At 43.8% G+C, this 20922-nt stretch overlaps 9 protein-coding genes across 9 annotated transcripts; 7 read left to right on the forward strand and 2 right to left on the reverse strand.

The window, feature by feature from the left end:
• The first annotated feature begins 68 nt into the window (after positions 1-68).
• V1516DRAFT_673423 (uncharacterized protein) lies at positions 69-1056 on the forward strand. The gene is made up of 3 exons (XM_066921912.1): positions 69-267; positions 312-525; positions 573-1056. Exons 1-3 carry the CDS (start codon positions 230-232, stop codon positions 1014-1016), a joined length of 696 nt encoding a protein of 231 aa, XP_066778210.1. The 5' UTR covers positions 69-229; the 3' UTR covers positions 1017-1056.
• V1516DRAFT_673425 (uncharacterized protein) lies at positions 879-1654 on the reverse strand. The gene has a single exon (XM_066921913.1). It carries the CDS (start codon positions 1533-1535, stop codon positions 1074-1076), a length of 462 nt encoding a protein of 153 aa, XP_066778211.1. The 5' UTR covers positions 1536-1654; the 3' UTR covers positions 879-1073.
• A 353-nt stretch (positions 1655-2007) lies between these two features.
• On the forward strand, positions 2008-4140 carry V1516DRAFT_673426 (Alpha/Beta hydrolase protein). Its single transcript, XM_066921914.1, has one exon. It carries the CDS (start codon positions 2382-2384, stop codon positions 3948-3950), a length of 1569 nt encoding a protein of 522 aa, XP_066778212.1. The 5' UTR covers positions 2008-2381; the 3' UTR covers positions 3951-4140.
• A 249-nt stretch (positions 4141-4389) lies between these two features.
• On the forward strand, positions 4390-5775 carry V1516DRAFT_663687 (uncharacterized protein; the record flags this gene model as incomplete). Its single annotated transcript, XM_066920533.1, has 1 exon — positions 4390-5775. One exon carries the CDS (start codon positions 4390-4392, stop codon positions 5773-5775), a length of 1386 nt encoding a protein of 461 aa, XP_066778213.1.
• Positions 5776-6025: 250 nt separating this feature from the next.
• On the forward strand, positions 6026-8294 carry V1516DRAFT_283594 (major facilitator superfamily domain-containing protein). Its single transcript, XM_066918843.1, has 2 exons — positions 6026-6465; positions 6560-8294. The coding sequence occupies exons 1-2, from the start codon at positions 6435-6437 to the stop codon at positions 8185-8187; spliced, it is 1659 nt and encodes a 552-aa protein (XP_066778214.1). The 5' UTR covers positions 6026-6434; the 3' UTR covers positions 8188-8294.
• Positions 8295-10740: 2446 nt separating this feature from the next.
• V1516DRAFT_283411 (major facilitator superfamily domain-containing protein) lies at positions 10741-12911 on the forward strand. Its single transcript, XM_066918842.1, has 2 exons — positions 10741-11235; positions 11288-12911. The coding sequence occupies exons 1-2, from the start codon at positions 10858-10860 to the stop codon at positions 12587-12589; spliced, it is 1680 nt and encodes a 559-aa protein (XP_066778215.1). The 5' UTR covers positions 10741-10857; the 3' UTR covers positions 12590-12911.
• On the reverse strand, positions 12807-16765 carry V1516DRAFT_283394 (Sodium/calcium exchanger protein-domain-containing protein). The gene is made up of 4 exons (XM_066918841.1): positions 14468-16765; positions 14068-14397; positions 13316-13998; positions 12807-13265 (listed from the first exon to the last, which is right to left on the reverse strand). Exons 1-4 carry the CDS (start codon positions 16352-16354, stop codon positions 13025-13027), a joined length of 3141 nt encoding a protein of 1046 aa, XP_066778216.1. The 5' UTR covers positions 16355-16765; the 3' UTR covers positions 12807-13024.
• V1516DRAFT_673441 (uncharacterized protein) lies at positions 16766-17668 on the forward strand. Its single transcript, XM_066921915.1, has one exon. It carries the CDS (start codon positions 17178-17180, stop codon positions 17466-17468), a length of 291 nt encoding a protein of 96 aa, XP_066778217.1. The 5' UTR covers positions 16766-17177; the 3' UTR covers positions 17469-17668.
• A 579-nt stretch (positions 17669-18247) lies between these two features.
• V1516DRAFT_283386 (aconitase family-domain-containing protein) lies at positions 18248-20741 on the forward strand. The gene is made up of 2 exons (XM_066918840.1): positions 18248-18535; positions 18592-20741. Exons 1-2 carry the CDS (start codon positions 18350-18352, stop codon positions 20707-20709), a joined length of 2304 nt encoding a protein of 767 aa, XP_066778218.1. The 5' UTR covers positions 18248-18349; the 3' UTR covers positions 20710-20741.
• The last annotated feature ends 181 nt before the right edge of the window (positions 20742-20922 follow it).

Raw genomic sequence — 20922 nt, forward strand, 5'->3', positions numbered from 1 at the left:
CGTCCGGGCTCCTCGAGGGACTGAGCCGTCGCCGCCGCGCGTGAGAAACATTCGGTTTCGATGTATAGTTAATTTCTAGAATAGATTGAATTGCTCGAAATGAGATTACATTGTCTAGACTAATTCAAAACAGTGTAAATTAGGACAAGCCGGGAAAAATATAAGAAGGGGAATAAATAAGATCGGAATAGTTAAACAATAACTTGTCTGACCTTCTACGATTTCAGTCATGTCAGACTCAAACATTGAGAAGGAACCATCAGCAACGTAAGACTTCAGCTCGCTCTCTTGCATTTTAACTAACAGTACAGGCTATATATTCGCAATTTAGATGAAAACATCAAGATACCTGTTCTTAAAGAATGCTTAGATGCTGTGTTCAGCTTGTATGGCAATCTGATGGGCATTATTGCGCATGGGAATCTCCGCATGCGTGGACAGGCTTTTGTTATATTTGATGATGCCAAAATTGCTGAAAAGGCTCGCGAAGAAATTCAGGGATTTCCCTTATTTGATCGGCCGATGGTAATGTTGAATTTTACAGCTTCTGTAGTTATGTCTAATATAATTAGGAAATTGATTTTGCCAAATCAAAATCGGATGCAACAGTCGAGAAAACAGAGGGACCAGAAGCCCTAGAAGAACACAAAAAAATTCGACTCGCTGAAAAAGAACGGAAAAAGGCCGAACTAGAAATTGCTTTGAAGAAGCGGAAACGCCACGGTGGTGCTCTTGCTAATGCCAGAGCATCCAAACGAACGGCGATTGCGGATGAATTACTCCCTCCGAACAAGATTTTGTTTCTGCAAAATCTTCCGGACGAAATCACTTCCGAACAACTTATTTCTGCGTTTGAGCCGTTTCCTGGGTTTATTGAAGTTCGTTTGGTTCCAGGAAGAAAAGGTATCGGCTTTGTGGAATACGAGCAGGACGAGAACGCAGTTGCTGCAAAGGAGGGGACGGTGGACCTTAGATTCGGTGATCTGACGCCAAAGATTACTTATGCACGCAAGTGATGTACGATAGATAAACAAAATTAGCAAGATCATACAAATATTTATTTATACATAAAATCACGCCTCAACACGTCGTTTCAGGGCTTCGTTGACAGCAATGAACCGCTGCTCAACGGAATCCAAAAATGAATTGAAAATCGGAACCAAAACTCCAGAAAACTCCTCCTTTTGAATCAATGTCGTAGAGATAGAGCCATCACTGTTCTGTCGAGGTTGAAATTCAAACGAGTGACTACCACCAAATATAAGATCGAAGGTCAGTTTGCCATGCCAGCTGAACAGAGTCTCAGAATTTTCCAAAACTATGGGATACATAGTAACAACCTTTCCATCTGGAGATGTCAAATCTATTAACAATTGGTTTCCAGGTTTGACAACCCCGGACTCACGAGGTTTGTAGACCTCGATCCTAGTAATAAACGGATCCCATTCGGAATGGGATTTAAAGTCGAGAAAGACCTCTCGAACTTTTTCTGGTTTGGCATTGATCACGATTGAGGTTGAAATAATTTTTCCCATTTTATTTATTTCTATTGCATTCGGTTACTTTAGGTGGTTCATTTTCTAATGTGATTCCAACTGCTTTATCTACAATATCATTGATGACCGGACTAAACTGCGACATTTGTCCGTCAATCGTCTTCACGGATGAATTGTGTTCACCGCATGATAGCGGTCTGTAATTTCCCATATCCAGCGGTTCTAGCCCCTTGAATTGAGTTACAAGGTCTCAGAAGCAGATTCCCTAAGGAAATACACTTGAGGGTCTAGTATTGAGGGTTATCGACCAGGGTAGAACAAGGTTAGGTCATGCCCGAGTGCCAGGGCAGAAGGTCGGCTGTTCCATTGGGTAAGGGCTACGTTTGTCATTACTTCGTTGCATTTATGCAGGAGTATCACGTGAAATTGCGCGAGTCAGGTCGAGGTTTGCGAGAGGCAGCGAACAGGCCAAAAAAAAGTTTTTTTGAGAAAAGAGTGTTTGCTTAGTAGGGACAAGGCGAAGGATGATGACTATGTTGCTGGTCAAGCCTTCAGATCTGTCGTGGGCTTGACCTGACTTGCTTATCAGCCTGATCTTTTTCTGGATGAGTAAGAGAGATCGCGGAATTGGTGATTTAAATCTGGTTTTTGCTTTGTTTTATCCTGAATTCGATCGAAGAGTGCGCTCGACACCTCGTTTTCAACTCACTTGATAGGTCAACAAGCTCCTGATAAGATATACAACGCCAACTTTCAGTGGTATAATTTTTTCGTGTTCGGGAGAGTTCTTTAGCAATTCGACTAATCTTACCAATTGACTCGTACCCAATCTCGAAATCGTTCAACTTTTTCTTCGATTCGTAATTTTTTGGATTCAATACCACGATGCGTGTTCCAAAGACATCGTCAGTTCTTCGTTCGGTCTCAGTTCGAGGTGTCGCCTCTTCTACTGTCGTCGGCCGTCCGGCCGTCACAGCATCTCGTTCTCATCCTGCAGCTGAGGTTGCGTCGGCTCCTGTGACAAGATCTATTCCTCAAGGTCTGCCAACTACAATTCGCAATCCTCCAATCTCGACTCCGACGTCGACGCCATCGCAGAAACGAGGGCCATCAAACAGACCAATGGCATTTCCGTGTCTGGATGTGATCGAGAGTCGAAACAGATCATACGATTCGGGCCCAGAACCGACCTACTCTCGCAACATCACTGGCTATGAGGTGTTCCACTCTTCTGAGCCTTTACGTCTTGATAATGGTGGAATACTGCTTGAATACGATATCGCTTACGAGACTTGGGGAACGCTCAACGCCGACAGATCAAATGCTGTTCTTCTCCACACCGGTCTTTCGGCTTCTTCTCACGCACATTCCACTGCGAAGAATCCCGCGCCAGGCTGGTGGGAGAAGTTTATTGGGCCCGGTTGTGCCGTCGACACTGACAAGTTCTTTGTTATCTGTACCAATGTCATAGGTGGATGTTACGGTTCTTCAGGTCCTTCGTCTGTCGACCCTTCTGACGGACAACGATACGCAACTCGGTTTCCAATTTTAACCATCGACGACATGACACGTGCTCAGCAGAGACTTATCCAGCAGCAACTTGGTATCCAAAAACTTCATGCCTCGGTCGGTGCCTCTATGGGTGGAATGCAATCTCTTTCTTATGGCGCCCAGTTCACGGAGAGCGTTGGTCGGATTGTGTCCATATCTGGCTGTGCTCGATCTCATCCGTACTCTGTAGCGATGCGTCACACTCAGCGTCAGGCCCTTATGTCGGATCCGAACTGGCAGCGAGGATTTTATTACGACTCTGTTCCTCCACATGCGGGTATGAAACTTGCGCGAGAGATTGCCACAATTACATATCGGTCGGGACCTGAATGGGAACAACGATTCGGTCGTAAACGAGCTGATCCCACCAAACCTCCAGCTTTGTGTGCAGACTTTTTAATTGAGACTTATCTGGACCACCAGGGCGAAAAGTTTTGTCTTGAGTATGACCCGAATTCATTGTTGTACGTGTCGAAGGCTATGGATCTGTTTGACATGTCTCTCACAATGAGAGAACGGGCAATCCGAACCCGTACTTTAATTAACATTGATGATGCTGTTGCCGGAGGTTCATGTGCACTGCCTCGATCTCCATATGAGGAAGTCAATGATAATGAAGGAGTCGGTCGGCAGTTAGAATTTGACGAGGCACGCGAAGATTTAGTTGCGGGAATGCGAGTTTTGAAAAACACCCCTGTATTCGTTCTTGGAGTGGAATCGGATATTTTGTTTCCAAGCTGGCAACAAAAGGAAATTGCCGATTGTCTCACTGAAGCGGGTAATAAAGGAGTCGAGCATGTTGAGCTAAGCTCAGAAGTTAGTTGGTATGGTCATGATACTTTCCTATTGTCATTAAGTGAAGTCGGCGGACCGGTGAAGAAATTTTTGGAAAAGGATATTTGAGCCAAGAAAATTTGATTATGATTAGCATGCTGCATTGTTTGTTTGTTGGGTTAGGAATTTGTTTGTACGTGTTCTCGCTTGAGGATTGTAATTTTTTATTTCTGGTGGAGTTGGTATGAAGGAATTAGGAATGAAAATATTAGCAATAAAAAGACTTGATTTAAATGTATTTTCTAATTTATTGAGCATATAAGTGAGATGGTATGGATATTTGTGACGTAGTGGTCATGTTTGTAGTTGAGACGCCGCACCTGTTAAGGATGCGTGGAAAAATTGGTGCAGAGTTGGTTTCCAGAATTGTGCTTCACGAAGATTTCAGAGCTTGCAATCAGCAAAAGAGTATAAACTGGGCCTACAGCACGAAAACCTTTACGCAATCGATACGAGCTTGGTATCACTTTTATAGTTTATCAAGAATTGTACCATTGAGGCCTATGGAATGTCTGGCCTTTCAATATTCTCACGAGACAGCCGAGGACTAGAAATTTGGGGACTAGTTGCGGCATCGTCAATAATTTCCGCAATATGTACATTTGCAGCGCATTCATATTTTAATTCTGGTTCAAGGCCGAGAAGTTCGGACGATGATTTGAATCGCGAAGTGCGGAAGGCATGGAAACAGAAATCAGAACAAGTTACACGAGACTCACTGAATTGGGACCCAATGCTCATCAACGAACAGCTAGCTCGTAATCGAGTCTTTTTCGGCGACGAAGGACTTCAGAAAATTCGGGATTCGTTCGTGATTGTAGTTGGTTGCGGAGGGGTTGGAAGTTGGGTAATTACAATGCTTGTTCGTTCAGGAATAGGACGTCTACGAATCATTGATTTTGATCAGGTTACATTATCCTCGCTCAATCGTCATGCTAGCGCTACTCTGGAGGATGTCGGAAGACCGAAAGTGGAGAGCTTGAGGGGTTATTTGAACAAAATTGCGCCGTGGATTGAGGTCGAATCATGCGTTGAGCTTTGGACAAAGGATAAGGCCAGCGAGCTGTTGAAAGGCGAGCCTACGATAGTTATTGACGCTATAGATAACATTGAGACGAAGGTTGATCTTCTGGATTATTGCTATACTCAGAAAATCAATGTTATCAGTGCGATGGGTGCAGGATGTAAGTCTGATCCAACGCGGATCCAAATTGACGACATCTCGGGATCCAGCGAAGACCCACTGGCAAGAGCTACGAGACGGCGTTTGCGCATGCGGGGAATTACGACCGGGATCACAGTAGTGTTTTCGACTGAAAAGCCAAGTCCTGAAAAGGCGCAATTGCTTCCTTTGGACGAAGAAGTGTATCAACAGGGGCAAATCAACGAGCTTGGTGTTCTGGAAGCATTCCGAGCAAGAGTACTTCCAGTCTTAGGCACGATGCCGGGCATTTTTGGTCTTACCCTGGCAACACATGTGTTGACTCACATAGCGGGGTATCCAGTGGACGAGTACATAGTCGGTCGAAACCGAGTCAAGACTTACGAAGGTGCACTGCAATTCCTGGTAGGCCAGAGAATGCGGGTCGAAGGCGTTCAACGTCTGCCCATTGATATTGACGACGCTGGATACCTAGTAGAGGAAGTTTTTCGGGGAAGGTCGGTAGTATCGCGAGAGTCTGGGGGCGGCCGCGTCGTTTTATCTCGTTGGAGCCCCACTGCAGGATGGGATAGACAAAATCTCGTTCTGATGACCAAGGAAGAAGCAAAAAAACATGAAGCTCGGGTTTTGAAGGGTAACGAGAAGTTAGATCATGTCTACAGTGCCGAGGTTATTGACCTAGTTTCGCGACGGCTTTTAGAGGAGCAGGCGTATTCACGGTATCGAGATTAGTTTTGGTCGAGACATAGTGCATGTACGTATGTAAATATATATTTATAGGTAATTCTCGGGGCGCACGTAGAAGCTAGCGAAGCTAATGTCAGTGATTACCTGATATAACTTGGACTGATTTTGTAATCGTTCGATATATTTCCTTCTTTGGTGGTCACATCCCTGTTTCTCGAGCGCCCTGATTAGTCAACTGTTCTTCCGCGAAACCTAATATGCCGAAGATGCTATAGGCATTACGCCAAATTGAAACTGAAGCAATCAAGCCTGAGAATGGCGCAATCACTGATTTTGTGCACCTTTCGCTGAGTCAAACGGTCAAAGCACGTTTGACTCAGTCCGTGCGCTTTCGGCCACCGCCGCTTGGTGTTGTGCGGCGGCGTCTTGACTCGTTTTTGTTAACTGTCTATGTGCTTTAGTGGACTGGCAGCTGCCAGTAATGTAAGCCAGTTGACTAGGAGGCCAAAAGGAAGGAGAGAAAAAAAAACCGTCGGTGAATGATGATGATGCATGGGTGAAGGTGTAATTGCGCGTGCATTTTTGTCGTAGACTTGGACTATATATTTGATTTGTACTCCCACCCTTCAATCTTCTTACGCTTCCTACGAATAGTGGATTATCTCGTCACATATATATCATAGATTTTATAGATTGAAGCGAAAATGTCGTCCGAAAAGAACACGACCATACCTGGTATGTGATTTGTAAGGGCTGCTTTGCCAATTCCGCGCTAGCCCGCCTGTGTCAGCCTGTGCGATAGTCCGACTAACAGAAAACTTGTCCGCAGACCGCAGTTCTTCAGTGGGAGACACGTCTGTTGTGGATTCATCTCTTGTTGACGAAAAGATTTCCCAGCAAACTTGCTTTGATGTGGATCTGGATTTAGATTACGATAGTTCTCGACTGTCTCGGAACCTAGAAAATGAAAATGATAACGAGAACGATCCTGATGTCATTCTAAAGCATTTTCTGAAAATCGGGCCGTCCGCATGGACTCCACAAGAAGAACGTCGGGTTACTAAATTGACTGATTTTCGGGTTCTCGCCTGGGCCTGCTGCATGTTTTTTTCTCTTGAGCTGGATAGAGCCAATATCTCGAACGTTCTCACTACTGACTTTCTGGAAAACCTGGGCATGACCACTCAAGACTATAATCTCGGACAGACACTGTTCTTAGTTGTCTTTCTGGTTATGGAGATTCCATCGCAGATGATCATTCGCTATCTTGGTCCCGAGATTTGGCTTCCAGTTATGATGGTTGGTTGGGGTGGTGTCGCTATTTCTCAAGCATTCATCAAGGCACGGTGGTCATATCTTTTAACCCGAGTTCTCTTGGGATTGTGCGAAGGTGGATTTATTCCCGGTTTGGTACTTTATCTTTCCTCGTTTTATAAATCGCATGAGCTTGCTATCCGATACTCGTGGATTTGGTCGGCAAATATTGCCACCGACATTGTCTCTGCTTTACTGGCTGTCGCCATTCTACAAATGAAGAACGTACACGGCTGGTGGGACTGGCAATGGCTGTTTTTTATAGAGGGTCTTTTGACTACAGTAATCGGCATCATGACTGCGTTCATGTTACCATCTATCCGATCCAAGCATATTTCCCGGGTCTATACTGCTCGAGAAGTTGCCATTCTTCGGGCTAAAGTGATTTTTGACGACAAATCGAAGACTGTTTCTCTCAAGCGGAACCGGTACTTCAATTTTGATTTCAAGTCAATTTTCTTCTCCTTGTTTGATTTGTATCTCTTCCCGCTTTACTTCCTTGGATTTTTTGGATATATTCCATCTCTTCAAGGAAAGCAGTACTTGACAATCAACCTGAAAGCAATGAACTTTACCGGACTTCAGAGCAATTTGTTGACTATCCCGGGATCGGTGTTATGTATCATCACCATGCAAATTGTGTCGCGAATCTCAGATCGAAAGCAGATACGATGGATTTTCCCCATCATCGCCTCAATCTGGGTGATCCCTTGTCTTATTGCGCTCATTGCACTGCCAGACGATGCTTCTCGATGGGTCCGCTACGCATGTTTGTCACTCATTATTGGTTATCCGTATTTCCATCCTATCATGATTGCTTGGGTATCTCAAAACTCTAATAATCACGAACGACGCGCAGTTGCGGCGGCATGGTATAACATCTTTGTCCAGTGCGGCAAGATTGCTGGTTCAAATATATATCAAATCAAAGACAAGCCGTTCTATCACCGAGGAAACTCGGCGTTGATCGGCATCGCCGTGGCTAACGCTCTTGTTGCCGTCTACACCAAGTTCTTATACTCGTTTGCCAATCGCCGCCGTGAACAGAAGCTCGCAGCAATGACTCCGGAGGAAGTCGACACATACAAGCAAGAAACCCATGATCGCGGCAACCAACGCTTAGATTTCAAGCTCTACATGTAAAAATTATTCATATATACATTTAAAAACAATTTGTTTGGGCGTTTATTGGCATAGGTTATTTTTCGTTATCATTTTTCCTGTTCTTTCAATTGTATTTATGCATTACATCATATTTCTCGTAGTCACCTTGTGGTGATAAGCAGTACTTAGTTTCTGCATTCCGACACGTGGCCAATTTTTTATCACAGTAGATACTGTTTCACGGCATTTGAGTATGACTCAAAGTGCTCGAACCCGCGGCATTCAGATATGGTTCGCTATCAATATGATTCGCTATCAGAGCCTGGATCAAACTTTCCAATCTTGTGATCGAGCCTTAAGTGACCAACCATATTTCAAATCCAGACAAATATCAAATTTCAGATATCCTTATAAATTTTCTAACTCTAAATTAAAATATATCTGGCGCTATTAACACAGTAATACATTAGCGTAATATCAATATGTCTAGCACACATAATATAGAAAGACTTCAACATAATAGTAACAAATTTTCTTATACAATGAGTTGCTGCGAGACCAAACCAAACAAGTAGATGGACAAAAATTAGAACAGAGACGAAAAAAAACTAATTTTTGGCAGTTAAGGCCACTTATATGTTCTCTTGCAGTCAAGAACGACATGGCATATGAAGCTCGAATTTCAAAATTGATCTCAAGCTAGCAGGAATCTGCTCTACGACATCCTAATAGAAGGCTGGATGTAGTGGGTTCCTTAAAAGTGCAATTAAGCAAAGCTAAATATAAAAGCGAGTAAGATAAAAGAAATAGCGACAGGATAGCAGTGTGAGTGATCAGTTACAGAGATTTACCGAAATGGCAGGAAATCACACGCTCATACAGCAAACTCATAGAGCTTCCAATAGTTATCCAACATATCTGCCTAGATTTCATATCATAAATGACCGTCGTAACTGAACCAATGAGTGCTTTCGACTCTATTAATTGTATATCAAGTTGTAAAATCCCGGATTTAAGACTCTGGTTTCCCTATTCCGACTGAGAAAACGAGCAGGTGTTATATTGGATAACGAGGTAAATTCCGCTGTAGATTATATATGCAAGATAGCATCGAACGCTACACGGAGATCCCTCAAGACAAATCCAAAGTATATAACAGAATACTACCGAAGAATCGGTCAGAGTAGAACATCGGAATCCGCATGTCTGAAGCAACGAAGTCATCTCGCAAGATTCCGACAGCGATAGGAGTATATACTGAAGCACATGTAATGGTATATATCAGCAAATGAGTTTAGATGAATGCAGATTTTGACACTTCTAGGGCACTTAGATATTAGAAAAACCTCAGATAGCCTTGAATTACTGATAAATCAAATTGCAGACCCTCAATCTCTCCATGTTACTTATATAAGTAGTGAGTATGCATGGTATGCAGCAAATTCATTTCAATTTTGCTGGTGAGATAAAGCCTGATAAAGAAGTCTCCAACCGTCTGGCTACTTTAACAGAGCCAATACAGAATGCGAAAATAAGAATGTGGTCAGCCAATCTGGGATCGGCAGTTTAGTTCATATAGGATGATCAATGGTTAAGGATTGAAGTAACGTGATATATCCCATGGGGCTTCTTATAGAGAGATAAATAGGCAAATGGGCAGACAATCAGTTGTCCCTGATGAACATTGATTGGAAGCACAGATATGCCAAATGATCATCTAATTTTAGCCGTTTTATGTTTTGTGGAAGATAGAACATTAGTTTTGCCTCTCGATAGTGATTCCGCTATAGCCGAGCAGTTCTGACGGGCTAGAAAGGCTCGAGTGAATACTATCAAAATGCTACTTCATTGAACCATCGACCTTGCCGGCATTTCAAACACCTTCTTTCTAAGTAGCAACGCTAGGTCATATTCAAAATGAACCAAAACTTCAATGGCACTGTTCGACTCGTAGCTGGGTAACTCGATATTAGTTCCGTGTAAATGCTCTTACCAATTGCCTACTTCAGTGATTATGTAATCAACACACACAAATTAGGCAAACAGGCAAAAAGAAATGGAGTACTGGTAGTGAACTGAACCTGTGATACTAGGCAGAGAAAATAGAAAGCTTACTATTTGTTTCGACTTTGACGACGAGTTCGGCAAATAACTTCTCTTACGGGTTAATGATTAATCGAAACAAGCACGGCGAATCCAATGGTTGATGGATATTATGATAATATCACGCAAAACATCATCATCGTCATATTTCGTTCAAAATTCATCGCAACTGCTGAAATGACAGTCCACGAGACGCTCTTTGTTTACTGTCTTTGTATGTCGCTGGCCCAAATAGCGCAGAACACCGAGAAATCCGTTTTCGACCGCCACCCATCGCCGACTAGCTTGACTCGTCGTCTTTGGCTTTTGGCTGTTTTGGCTGGCTTTTGTTTGCTGCAGACGGGTAAATCCTATCCCCGTATCTTACAATAGTACCACAGATCCGCCCTACGGTAGCCACCTTCTCGTGGATATCCGCGCCAGACGAGAGTCGCTCGGCTTTCCATTAATCAGCCGGCTAGTCCCAATTGTTGCTCCCCCTGATCTTGCTTGCTGAGTTGGACGTTTCGTGAATATCGCTGGCCGATAAAGATTTTTTTTCTTATATTACTTTTCCCTTGCCAGCTTCGTCTACTGTCACCAATTTTGTAGCTCAGCACAGAAGTCATGGCAGATAGCATTAATGAGTCCGTCGACCATGAGGCCTCGAGATTGCTCTCTGAATACAGCGAACCTCACGATATCGAGGAGCTGAACGATGCTTCAAAGTCTGTCAACGGTACCACGGCATCGCGGACTGCCGGCAAACCGCCCTTCCGCTCGTTGATCTTGGTTTTCGTAACAATCTATGTTGGTATGTTTTTGGGTTCGCTCGACGGAACGATTGTCGCTACGCTTTTGTCGCGAATTGCTTCGGACTTCAACGAGTTGCGTTCAGTGTCCTGGATTGCAACTAGTTATCTGATTGCCGAGGCTGCTGTTCAGCCTTTATATGGCAAATTCTCCGACATCTTCGGTCGAAAGCCTTTAATCATTGTTTCCTACGTGAGTTTTTTTTTGTTCTGCTCAGTGATAGTCCAATTGCTCACGTCTCCAGATTTTCTTTGCTATTGGCGCCGTTATCTGTGGTATAGCGCCCTCGCTATGGTTTCTGGTCTTTGGCCGTGTCATCTCTGGGATCGGAGGTGGTGGTTTGATGACCCTAACAGCTGTAACTCTCAGTGATTTAGTATCCCTCCGACAACGAGGAATTCTTCAGGGAATTGGCAACATGGTCTATATGCTCGGGGCTGCTTTTGGCGGTATTGTCGGTGGTATTCTTGCTGAGACCGTCGGCTGGCGATGGACGTTCCTGATGCAAGGTCCTATAGCGGTTCTCTCCATCGTTGCAATTCATTACAGCCTTCATTTACCACAGAAGACCCAAGATAGTAATCTTCTTGGACGGATCGACTTCTTAGGTTCATCTACTCTATTGATTGGACTAGTCATGTTTTTGTATTCTGTCAGTGTTGGAGGCAGCTATTTCCCTTGGAGTTCTGCCGTGGTTGTCATGCCTTTGACCGGTTCTGTCATTGTCTTATCTATTTTTGTTTATATAGAGCTTTTTGTTGCCGTTGAGCCGGTCTTACCGCTTTCTCTACTTCGTGTGCGGTCGGTTTTGGGTGCAACGTTGACAGGATTTTTCATGACCATGGTTTACTTTGGTCACTTGTTTTATCTCGCAATTTACATGCAATCGGTTCGCAACAAATCTGCTACGACCTCTGGATCATCTTTGATTCCTATGTTCATCGGCAATACTTTTGGGTCTCTTGGTTGCGGTTTGTATATGAAATCCACTGGAAAATATCGATTTCTCTGCTACGCCGCTATGGCTGGACTATTCACAGGGTCTGTCGGTCTATCCACAATTGGTATTGACACTCCTGCTTTCCTGGCTGAGCCATACTTATTTTTATCCGGTGTTGGCGGTGGTCTGTATTTGACAATCACGCTGGTTGGTTTAATCGCGTCTGTTCCGCAGGAATATCAAGCGATCGTGACTAGCATTCAATTCGGGTTTCGAGGTATAGGTTCTACAGTCGGTGTTGCCGTTGCTGCTGCGCTCTTCCAGAATGCACTTGCTGCTCGACTCCACCAACGTATCATCGGTCCTGGTTCTGAAGAAATTATCCGTCTCGTCCAAGACTCCGTCGAAGAAATTAAGAATATCCCAGAGTCGTATCGCCATGACGTTACCCTCTGCTACCTTGATGCTATACACGCTGTCTTTATTCTCACCGCCGTGCTATCCATTTTTGCTGGCCTTTCCAGTTTATTAATGAAAGAACATTCGTTGAGTGATTCGGTCGATAGAGACGACGAAGATCTAGATCAAGAGGATTCTCTTGCATGAGAACTTGATTTCTGCTTTTGTCCACTTTTCATCTTCCTTTATCTACGTTTCTGGTTTGTTGTCGTTTTGGGTTATAGATAGTTAGACATATATACATACATACACTTTTAATTTTGAAAAATCTGTGCATTGTACTAATTCGTCTTCATTGTTTCTAGATGCCGAGCTGCCTATGTAATCTTGCATTGAAAAGAAACTAAAACAAGGCAGTAAGAGGTACGTGAATATAACTTAAAACTATATATTGAAAATATCATGACCAAACCCAAAAAAACAAAATTAAACATAGTAAAACAAACAATCCCGATTCGCAATGCTCCGTGATCTGATTTTTCTCTTGTTATAGAATTTTTAAGTTCTCATTTCAATCTAAGAGTTTGATGTATGTTGTTTCATCCCCAGATAACTAAGGACGTTCTGTAAAAACCATAAAAACTATATAAAATAGCTGGCAGGTAGGTAAAATATTGACCCAGATGAGGGCGAGTTCGATGATAATGATGATAGCCGTGCCTCATTGGTTTGTCCGCTAAACCAAAATCCTCCCATCACCACAATATAACTTAGCAATAAAATAGAGCCCTTGAAATAATTGCTGCGGCCCTCTGCATAAATATACGATAGCAAAAACACGCACAACACAACTACAACAAGATCCCATCGCGGGAAAACAAGCCTTTACTAAGGTTAGTATACAAAAAACTTCTCACAGTGAAGATAACGTACGTGAATGAATAATCGCTAAGACTATCGTGAACTGTCGAACTATAGACACTGAAAAGAATCAATGCTGGAATTTGCAGCAAGCAAACTTGAAGTACATAAGCAGACCCAATCTCCATACTCAATGCGATATTACCATTCATGGCAAATGAAATGGCATTAAGAAACTCAGTCGTGTTGGGAACTAATGCAAAGAGTGTGATGCCGAGAAATTTCTCGTCAATGCTAACCGAATCCAGTACAACATCAACCGTGTCGACCAAAATTTCCGCTATCACCGCATATAGCACTGTAGCACCGAGCAAAACAACTGAACTCTTGAATCGACTCCAATTGGGTGCATCATGACCTCCGCCTGTAGCATGGTCTTCTCCAGCAGTAGCCGCTGCTCCTATGTCTCCCGTCGACGCATTGGCCTGGGATGGGTCAACACTCGATCCCTTAACTGAGCCTCCTCCTGATCGACGAGACGACGATTTGACACTACTTCGACGAACAGTACTATTAGGCGACATAGTTACTTCAATGGGTAATCGCTTCGTATCGTCCGGAACTATCACGGTAGGGGCTGAGACTCCACTTGTTGATGCATTGCCTGCTCCAGATGCGGATGTCGTACTGGTATCTCCGGCAAGATCAACTAATGGCAAAACTTGTACATCGGAAGCAGATCGACTAAATGGCATCTTGGATATCAAAGATTGAATATTAATTTCATTTCCCACATCATCATAAATTGCTTGAGAAGAATTTACCGGTAGAGAGGTCGCAGACGGGTCTGCACTAGTACGTGAAGCATCTGCAGAAGTAGTATTTGGATTCACAATCACAACTGGAGCCACTGGGTTTTCGACCGGTGCAGAAGAACTTTGCCAAATCATGGCCGCGTGCGTACGCAGAGTGAACCACAATCCAACACAGTAGGACACAAACAGCAAAATAGCACAAAGGTATGAAAACGGTTTCACAGACGATCGATAAAAATCATCGTTCGTTAACGGATCTAGAAAAAATTGACACCGACGACATGTGGCGTCCCCAAGTGGCTCTTCGAGTGCTGTGCAAGGAACACAATTTAATTGGTACTTGCAATTGTTAGAAACCAGATACCCAAAATTTCAATAGGAAGAAGTATAAAAGCTATTCACCACTTACCGAGCCATAGATTTGATAGTATAGAGTTGGTGCAAATACAGCAATGACAGCAAACAAAAGCATAGTAGAACTAACACCAGCCGAGTTTGGATTGTAGCGCTGAGTCTTGCGCTTCAAAGCACCTGAACACATAGAGATACCAGGCAAAACAAGAACACCTGCAAGAATACTACCAATAATACTACCCTCCACCAGACGCCCTTTTCCCTCAGTGAGGGCGACACAATAGAGGAAAACTTCAACAATAGTTGAGAAGAAAGCATTAATAGCCGCACCCATCCCCATAGAAGATTGAGCGGAAATCGATGCGACAGCCTGACCAATAAAATAAGCTAAAGGAATCACAGATGAAAGTGCCAAAACAAAAATGACACCAGGCGTCGTCAGAAAAGTTGAAGGACCAAGAATTTTGACAATGAGATACTGATCAAATATTGTGAAAACGACAACAAACATTAAATTCATCAAGAACACGTTCGTTCCGTCAACAGTGTACTTATAATAGTTCCATCCAAAGGCTCTGTAAGTACATAGAAGAATAGAGTGGTCGCTGCCGACCTGCTGTTGCGTATTGGCAAACTGATTGTCTGGATAGAATGACAATGCCAACGGATGACGTCTGAGATGAGAACAAAGATGAAAATTCACTCGGGCCATTGGTATGGCAAAAACAGTGAACCAACAGACTGCAGCAACAAAAAGCATGGCAGGATATACAAGAAGATAGAAGCAGATATAAAATACAACACGACCAAGACTCCAGTTTCCACGGCCAAATAGACGGCGCTTATGGGGATACAAAGATCCAGACTCAAGCGATCCAAGAGAATCTACTGAAGCAGAAGATGAAGGGTTTCCGGAAGCCGAGGTAGAATTGGACGAAACAAGTGATAGGCCATCGTTGGGATCACCACTGGAACCAAGTAAACCATCAGTTTCATTAATAGGATCAAGACTTGAAGTAGTTGGTCGACGGGTACGTGTACGACGACGAGTAGGACCGAAAAAGAGACGAGCTCTATCTTCTCCAGATCGCCATTCTTCGTATTCACCCACTGAGCGGCCCTCGCCCTCGTCTTCCATCGCATAATGCTCGTCAAGGTCAAGCTGGACAAACTTGCCAAATGGAAAAATAAGATAGTTAGCCAGCTTGTACAAAGCACGACCATATTCTCGAGCGGAAGAAGACCAAGGAAGGAAGATAAAACAAATTGAGACAGCGGCCATTGTAATGAGCCAGAGAGGGCATCCAAAGACCAAGGAATAAACGTAATTTCCTAATAACACCACCCAAGACACTTTCTTGCCAGGAGTAGAATGAATGTCCGTTTCAGCAATTCTTTGAACGGAGCGAGACTTTTTATAAAGAGCAGGCTTCCAGATACGGATACCAAATGGATGTGTTTCATTGATGGCGTCCTGGCGCTCTCTGAGAGTGAATGACTCAATGGAAGCAGTGTCATCGGAATCATCGAATTCATCTTCCTCATTACTAGCGGTATGAATAAGAGTGCTTCCAGATTCATTGCCGTCTAGATCGGCATTTTCTGATGGAGGCGAAAGATCGATCTCATCTGGACGAAGATCGCCGGAAGAAGGAGGCATAGCTGGTGACTGAGCGGATTGGTCGTGATGGTGATGGACATGTATATGAGACTCGAGGACGGGAGTGGATGTGGCACCGACAGAAGGGTCATCAGTGAAGTGAACCTCAGCAATAGAAGGTCTTTCACCGCGCGGGCGCTGGCGCCGGCGCGAAGAATAGGAAGCGCGTTGCCGACCGCTTGATGATACTCTGTCATTCTCGAACTCTACTTCTGCATCTTCTACCGAGAAGGAGCGATGTGTCGGATTTGACGGACGACGAGAACCAGAATGAGGATCCATTAAAGGCCGATCGAATATTAATGACTTAGAGTATTGAGATAAAGGGCCGATCGGAGGCGATGTAAAGAGTTACAGGCAAAAAAGGAAGCTGCAGATAACGCGAAGTTGGAAGCAATGTACGTCAGTCAGTTTCAGACAATGGAGGCTATCTATCAAACTAGCACTTCCAATGACAGACGAACGAACGTATTTCACTGACAGGCGCGATTAACGATCACTTCCGAATTTCACTTCAACTCTAGTGAAATCAATCTATCAAAATCTGAGTTATAACCAAACAAGAGAGAAAAAGACGGAGTAGCGAGACAGATGTAGCCAACAGCAGGTTTGTATGACGAGTATCAGTCGAAGGAATGGGAAATAGGAACACAAACACGGAACCCTCAGTGAATTAGTCAGTGCACGTGCCAAAGGAGTGGCTGCCGTGCGAAGCGATCTTCAAGCGGCCTGACGCAGATAGAGCTCGCGATAGAGCGGAATTATATAATAGTGGGCCTGTGGACGGATCCACAGAAAAATAAACTTGGAGAATAGAATGCGTGGATATGGATTAGTTAGCAGGAAGGGCCGGCGTGCGATAGGAAGTTTCGGGACTACGAAGAAAAGATGACGAAGGAGAAAGCACAGGTCTAGCGTGCGATGGAGGCGCTCAAATGATTGCTAGGCTGGAGTGATATGCCAATAATAAGCGGAGACTTGAATATCGCGCGCATTAAATTCCCCGGAGGGAACTGTAGCTGTTGACAAGACTAGCGCAACGATGTCATAGGCAAGGCTGGCAGAAATGTGGATAACTACGTTTTACACAGCATAGATAAGTCAAATGAAAATGAGTGACCGATGTTTCTTACTCAAATCCGTGTTTATGATTGCATTCTGGAACTCGGTTGACAATTCTGAAAAGTATATTAAATACGTGCTTTTGAGAAGTCTTGTTTTCGGTCGGTTGACAAGTTTCCTCTCCTGGTACTGGCTTAGCACGTATCTGACTAAATATAAACAAACTCGCCGCACTGTATACCTTTATGGCGGTTTTCCTGGCAATCAGAATTTCCATATCTCTTACAGGCGATGCACCCCTAAACAGTCGATGAGGTCACAGCAATTAGTGTAAAATATGCACAGGCGTGATATCTCGACTGGCAGAACAAGTGTCCGTTAGATATTGTCAATATTGTAAACTCGCTAGCCAGCTTCTTCCGCCGGCGATATTGAGCTCTCTCAATTCTGCTCGCTCCCTGACATCTCGGAACCTTGATTGATACCTTTCTGTAAATCATTAAACGTTTCTGGTCCGAACCCCAGCTGATTCTAACTTCTCATGCCGTCAAGTTTAGCGGTATTGTTCTTACTTGCTATACTTGGTCAGAGAAATACCTTAAATGGCATAGAAATAGTATAGAGGGTAAACAAGCCACTTCTCAGTCGACGCAGTATTGCCCGGTACTTTGATTCTCGCTTCTGATCGTTCGAATTGCATACTGCATAACATTACTCACAGAAATAAGCTATTCTACTTGTATCCTCGTGATTCTCGATAAGTTGCTATCTGCCCTGCTCGATGACTGAATCTGTCCCGGTATCGGCTTATTCTCCTGGCGCAGTCTTGCATCTACGCCGGTATTGCCACAATGGCTTCGCCGCACTTGACCGCACCGATATCGGGGATGCAAATTCCATGAGTACATCCATTTAAGCTTTAAATGTCGCACGATCAGGCTGTGACTTGAAATCTGAATTATCGGCGCTCCTATTGGATTCACTTTTGCATCCACAATACAATTCTTCATACATAATTTGTTTGCATGAACTATTCAGGTGTCCAATTTCCAGATCGAGAGTGTCATCCCCGCTGTCGCTTGTGGCCGCAGAAAATCCTACAATTACTTTCTCAAGATTATTATAAAAACTCTTCAGAATTCTCCTCTCAGTCGTATCTCTCAACAAGTTGTTTGTTATCATTCAATAAAAATCGAAATTATCTAAAGTGACAAGATGCCTTCAATTACGAAATCTCCTCGCACTTTATACGACAAAGTCTTCGATGATCACGTCGTCAAGGATGCCAATGGCACTTACTTGATTTACATAGACCGCCATTTAGTACACGAGGTCACTTCTCCTCAAGCTTTCGAAGGTCTAACTAATGCTGGAAGAAACGTTCGCCGTCTGGATTGTACTGTACGTCTTCATTTCCCTTGTTCAGCTTGCATTTGACCATCTTCTAACTAGATCAGCTTGCCACTGTTGACCATAATATCCCAACCACCTCTCGAAAGACTTACAAAAATTTGACCACTTTCATTGATCAAGATGATTCTCGTCTTCAGTGCACTACTCTAGAAGAGAATGTTCGCAATTTCGGACTGCGGTATTTTGGTCTTGAGGATGCCCGCCAGGGTATTGTCCATGTAATTGGTCCTGAGCAGGGTTTCACTCTCCCCGGTTCTACTATTGTCTGTGGTGACTCGCACACATCCACTCACGGTGCATTCGGCGCGCTTGCATTTGGTATTGGCACTTCGGAGGTCGAGCATGTTCTTGCTACTCAGACTATTATTCAGAATAAATCCAAAAATATGCGCATTAACGTTACCGGCTCTCTTCTACCTGGTATCACTTCCAAGGATCTTATTCTTCACATAATTGGTATGATTGGTACTGCCGGCGGTACTGGTCACGTTATCGAATTCGATGGTGAGGCTATTCATGAATTGTCAATGGATTCGCGGATGTCTATGTGCAATATGTCTATCGAGGGAGGCGCTCGTGCTGGTATGATTGCTCCAGATGACATAACATTTGCATATCTCAAAGGTAGACCTCTTGCTCCCAAAGGAAAGCAATGGAACAAGGCTGTTGAATACTGGAGATCACTTAAGTCAGATCCGGAAGCTAAGTTTGATATCGATATTGAGATTCGGGCCGAGGATGTTCCTCCTACTGTGACATGGGGTAACTCACCTCAAGATGCTTTACCTGTTACCGGTAAAGTTCCCAATCCCAAGGATTTCCCCGAAGATCCTGCTAAACAGGTGGCAATTACTCGTGCTCTTGCATATATGGGCCTGGATCCTGACATGAATATTTCAGATATCAAAGTAGATAATGTTTTCATTGGATCGTGCACAAATTCTCGAATTGAAGACCTGAGAGCTGCCGCTAATATTGTTAAGGGCAAGAAGAAAGCAGAGAATGTCGTTCGCGTTCTTATCGTTCCTGGGTCTGGTCTTATTAAATTACAAGCCGAACATGAGGGTCTCGATAAGATCTTTCTCGATGCGGGCTTTGAATGGCGCGAGGCTGGATGTTCTATGTGTCTGGGTATGAATCCGGACATCATGTCTCCGAAGGAACGTTGTGCTTCGACTTCAAATCGAAACTTCGAAGGTAGACAAGGTGCTGGAAGTCGCACTCATCTCATGAGTCCTGCTATGGCCGCTGCTGCTGCTATTACTGGTCATATCACTGACGTGCGTGAATATTACAAGTCTGAAGGCCGTGCACCTATTGAAATCATTGCTCCCTCCTCTGTAGCTTCGGAGACTTCAGATTCGGATATTGAAAGTGAAACAACTGAAGATTTTGACGTTCCTGAGGAGGAGCCTGTTGTATTAACTTCGTCGGATGTAATATCTGTCACTGAAGCTGGAGCCAAAAAGTCAACTGGCATTCCTGCTTTCACTGTTCTCACTGGTCCGGCAGCTCCCATGCGCCGACCTAATATTGATACTGACGCCATTATCCCCAAGCAGTTCCTGAAGACAATTAAGCGTACCGGACTCCGAGTCGGTTTATTCTTTGACGATCGATTCAACAGGGACGGATCTGAAAAGCCGGATTTTGTTCTCAATCAAGAGCCTTACCGTCAGTCAAAAATCATTGTCTGTTCCGGCCCTAATTTTGGCTGTGGTTCATCTCGTGAGCATGCTCCATGGGCTCTCGCAGATTTCGGCATTATGTGTGTTATTGCACCTTCATTTGGTGATATCTTTTTCAGTAACTCGATGAAAAACGGTCTGCTACCAATAAAAATCCCTCAAGATATCATCGAGGCAAAGCTCCTTCCTCTCGCTGATTCTGGGGAAGACATGTCGGTTGATTTAACCAAGAATGAAATCCGCAATACTACAACTGGAGAAGTGCTGGCAACGTTCAAAATAGATCCCTTCCGCCGACATTGTCTTCTGAACGGTCTGGACGACATCGGTCTCACGCTTCAGGACGAGAATCTCATTGAAAAGTATGAGACTTTCCGGAAAACCAGTTTTCCATGGTTAGAAGGTGGTTCACGTCTTGTCCGACCGATAATCCAGGGTAAAATCCCTGGTGTCCAGAATGTTGTTGAATGGTAGAGATCGAAGGGGTAAGGAGTGAGAAGATGTTGAGTAGGATTGATAATTGTTCTAGATTTTGTTGTCAGTAATATTTTTGGGAAGGAGCATATAGCATATATTTAAATACATTTATATCACTATTATTGTTATTTAAACGCTCGATTTGGCCACGGTAGATTTGATAGATAGGTAACTTGGATTGTGCAGTGATGACCTTGGTTGGGATCAAAC

This window comes from Lipomyces oligophaga, assembly GCF_038497815.1.
Source record: "Lipomyces oligophaga strain CBS 7107 unplaced genomic scaffold V1516scaffold_3, whole genome shotgun sequence".
NCBI lineage: Eukaryota > Fungi > Ascomycota > Lipomycetes > Lipomycetales > Lipomycetaceae > Lipomyces > [Lipomyces] oligophaga.

Coding starts and splice junctions, on each gene's coding strand:
- V1516DRAFT_283411 (XM_066918842.1), top strand. CDS start 10,858: ATGGCAGATAGCATTAATGAGTCCGTCGACCATGAGGCCTCGAGATTG. Junction 11,236..11,287: donor CTTTAATCATTGTTTCCTAC/GTGAGTTTTTTT, acceptor TCACGTCTCCAG/ATTTTCTTTGCTATTGGCGC.
- V1516DRAFT_283394 (XM_066918841.1), bottom strand. CDS start 16,354: ATGGATCCTCATTCTGGTTCTCGTCGTCCGTCAAATCCGACACATCGC. Junction 14,398..14,467: donor ACTATCAAATCTATGGCTCG/GTAAGTGGTGAA, acceptor AACAATTGCAAG/TACCAATTAAATTGTGTTCC. Junction 13,999..14,067: donor CGTCTGCGACCTCTCTACCG/GTAAATTCTTCT, acceptor TTGATATCCAAG/ATGCCATTTAGTCGATCTGC.
- V1516DRAFT_283594 (XM_066918843.1), top strand. CDS start 6,435: ATGTCGTCCGAAAAGAACACGACCATACCTG. Junction 6,466..6,559: donor AAAGAACACGACCATACCTG/GTATGTGATTTG, acceptor ACTTGTCCGCAG/ACCGCAGTTCTTCAGTGGGA.
- V1516DRAFT_673426 (XM_066921914.1), top strand. CDS start 2,382: ATGCGTGTTCCAAAGACATCGTCAGTTCTTCGTTCGGTCTCAGTTCGA.
- V1516DRAFT_673423 (XM_066921912.1), top strand. CDS start 230: ATGTCAGACTCAAACATTGAGAAGGAACCATCAGCAAC. Junction 268..311: donor GAGAAGGAACCATCAGCAAC/GTAAGACTTCAG, acceptor CTAACAGTACAG/GCTATATATTCGCAATTTAG. Junction 526..572: donor CCTTATTTGATCGGCCGATG/GTAATGTTGAAT, acceptor TAATATAATTAG/GAAATTGATTTTGCCAAATC.
- V1516DRAFT_673425 (XM_066921913.1), bottom strand. CDS start 1,535: ATGGGAAAAATTATTTCAACCTCAATCGTGATCAATGCCAAACCAGAA.
- V1516DRAFT_283386 (XM_066918840.1), top strand. CDS start 18,350: ATGCCTTCAATTACGAAATCTCCTCGCACTTTATACGACAAAGTCTTC. Junction 18,536..18,591: donor TTCGCCGTCTGGATTGTACT/GTACGTCTTCAT, acceptor TAACTAGATCAG/CTTGCCACTGTTGACCATAA.
- V1516DRAFT_673441 (XM_066921915.1), top strand. CDS start 17,178: ATGAAAATGAGTGACCGATGTTTCTTACTCAAATCCGTGTTTATGATT.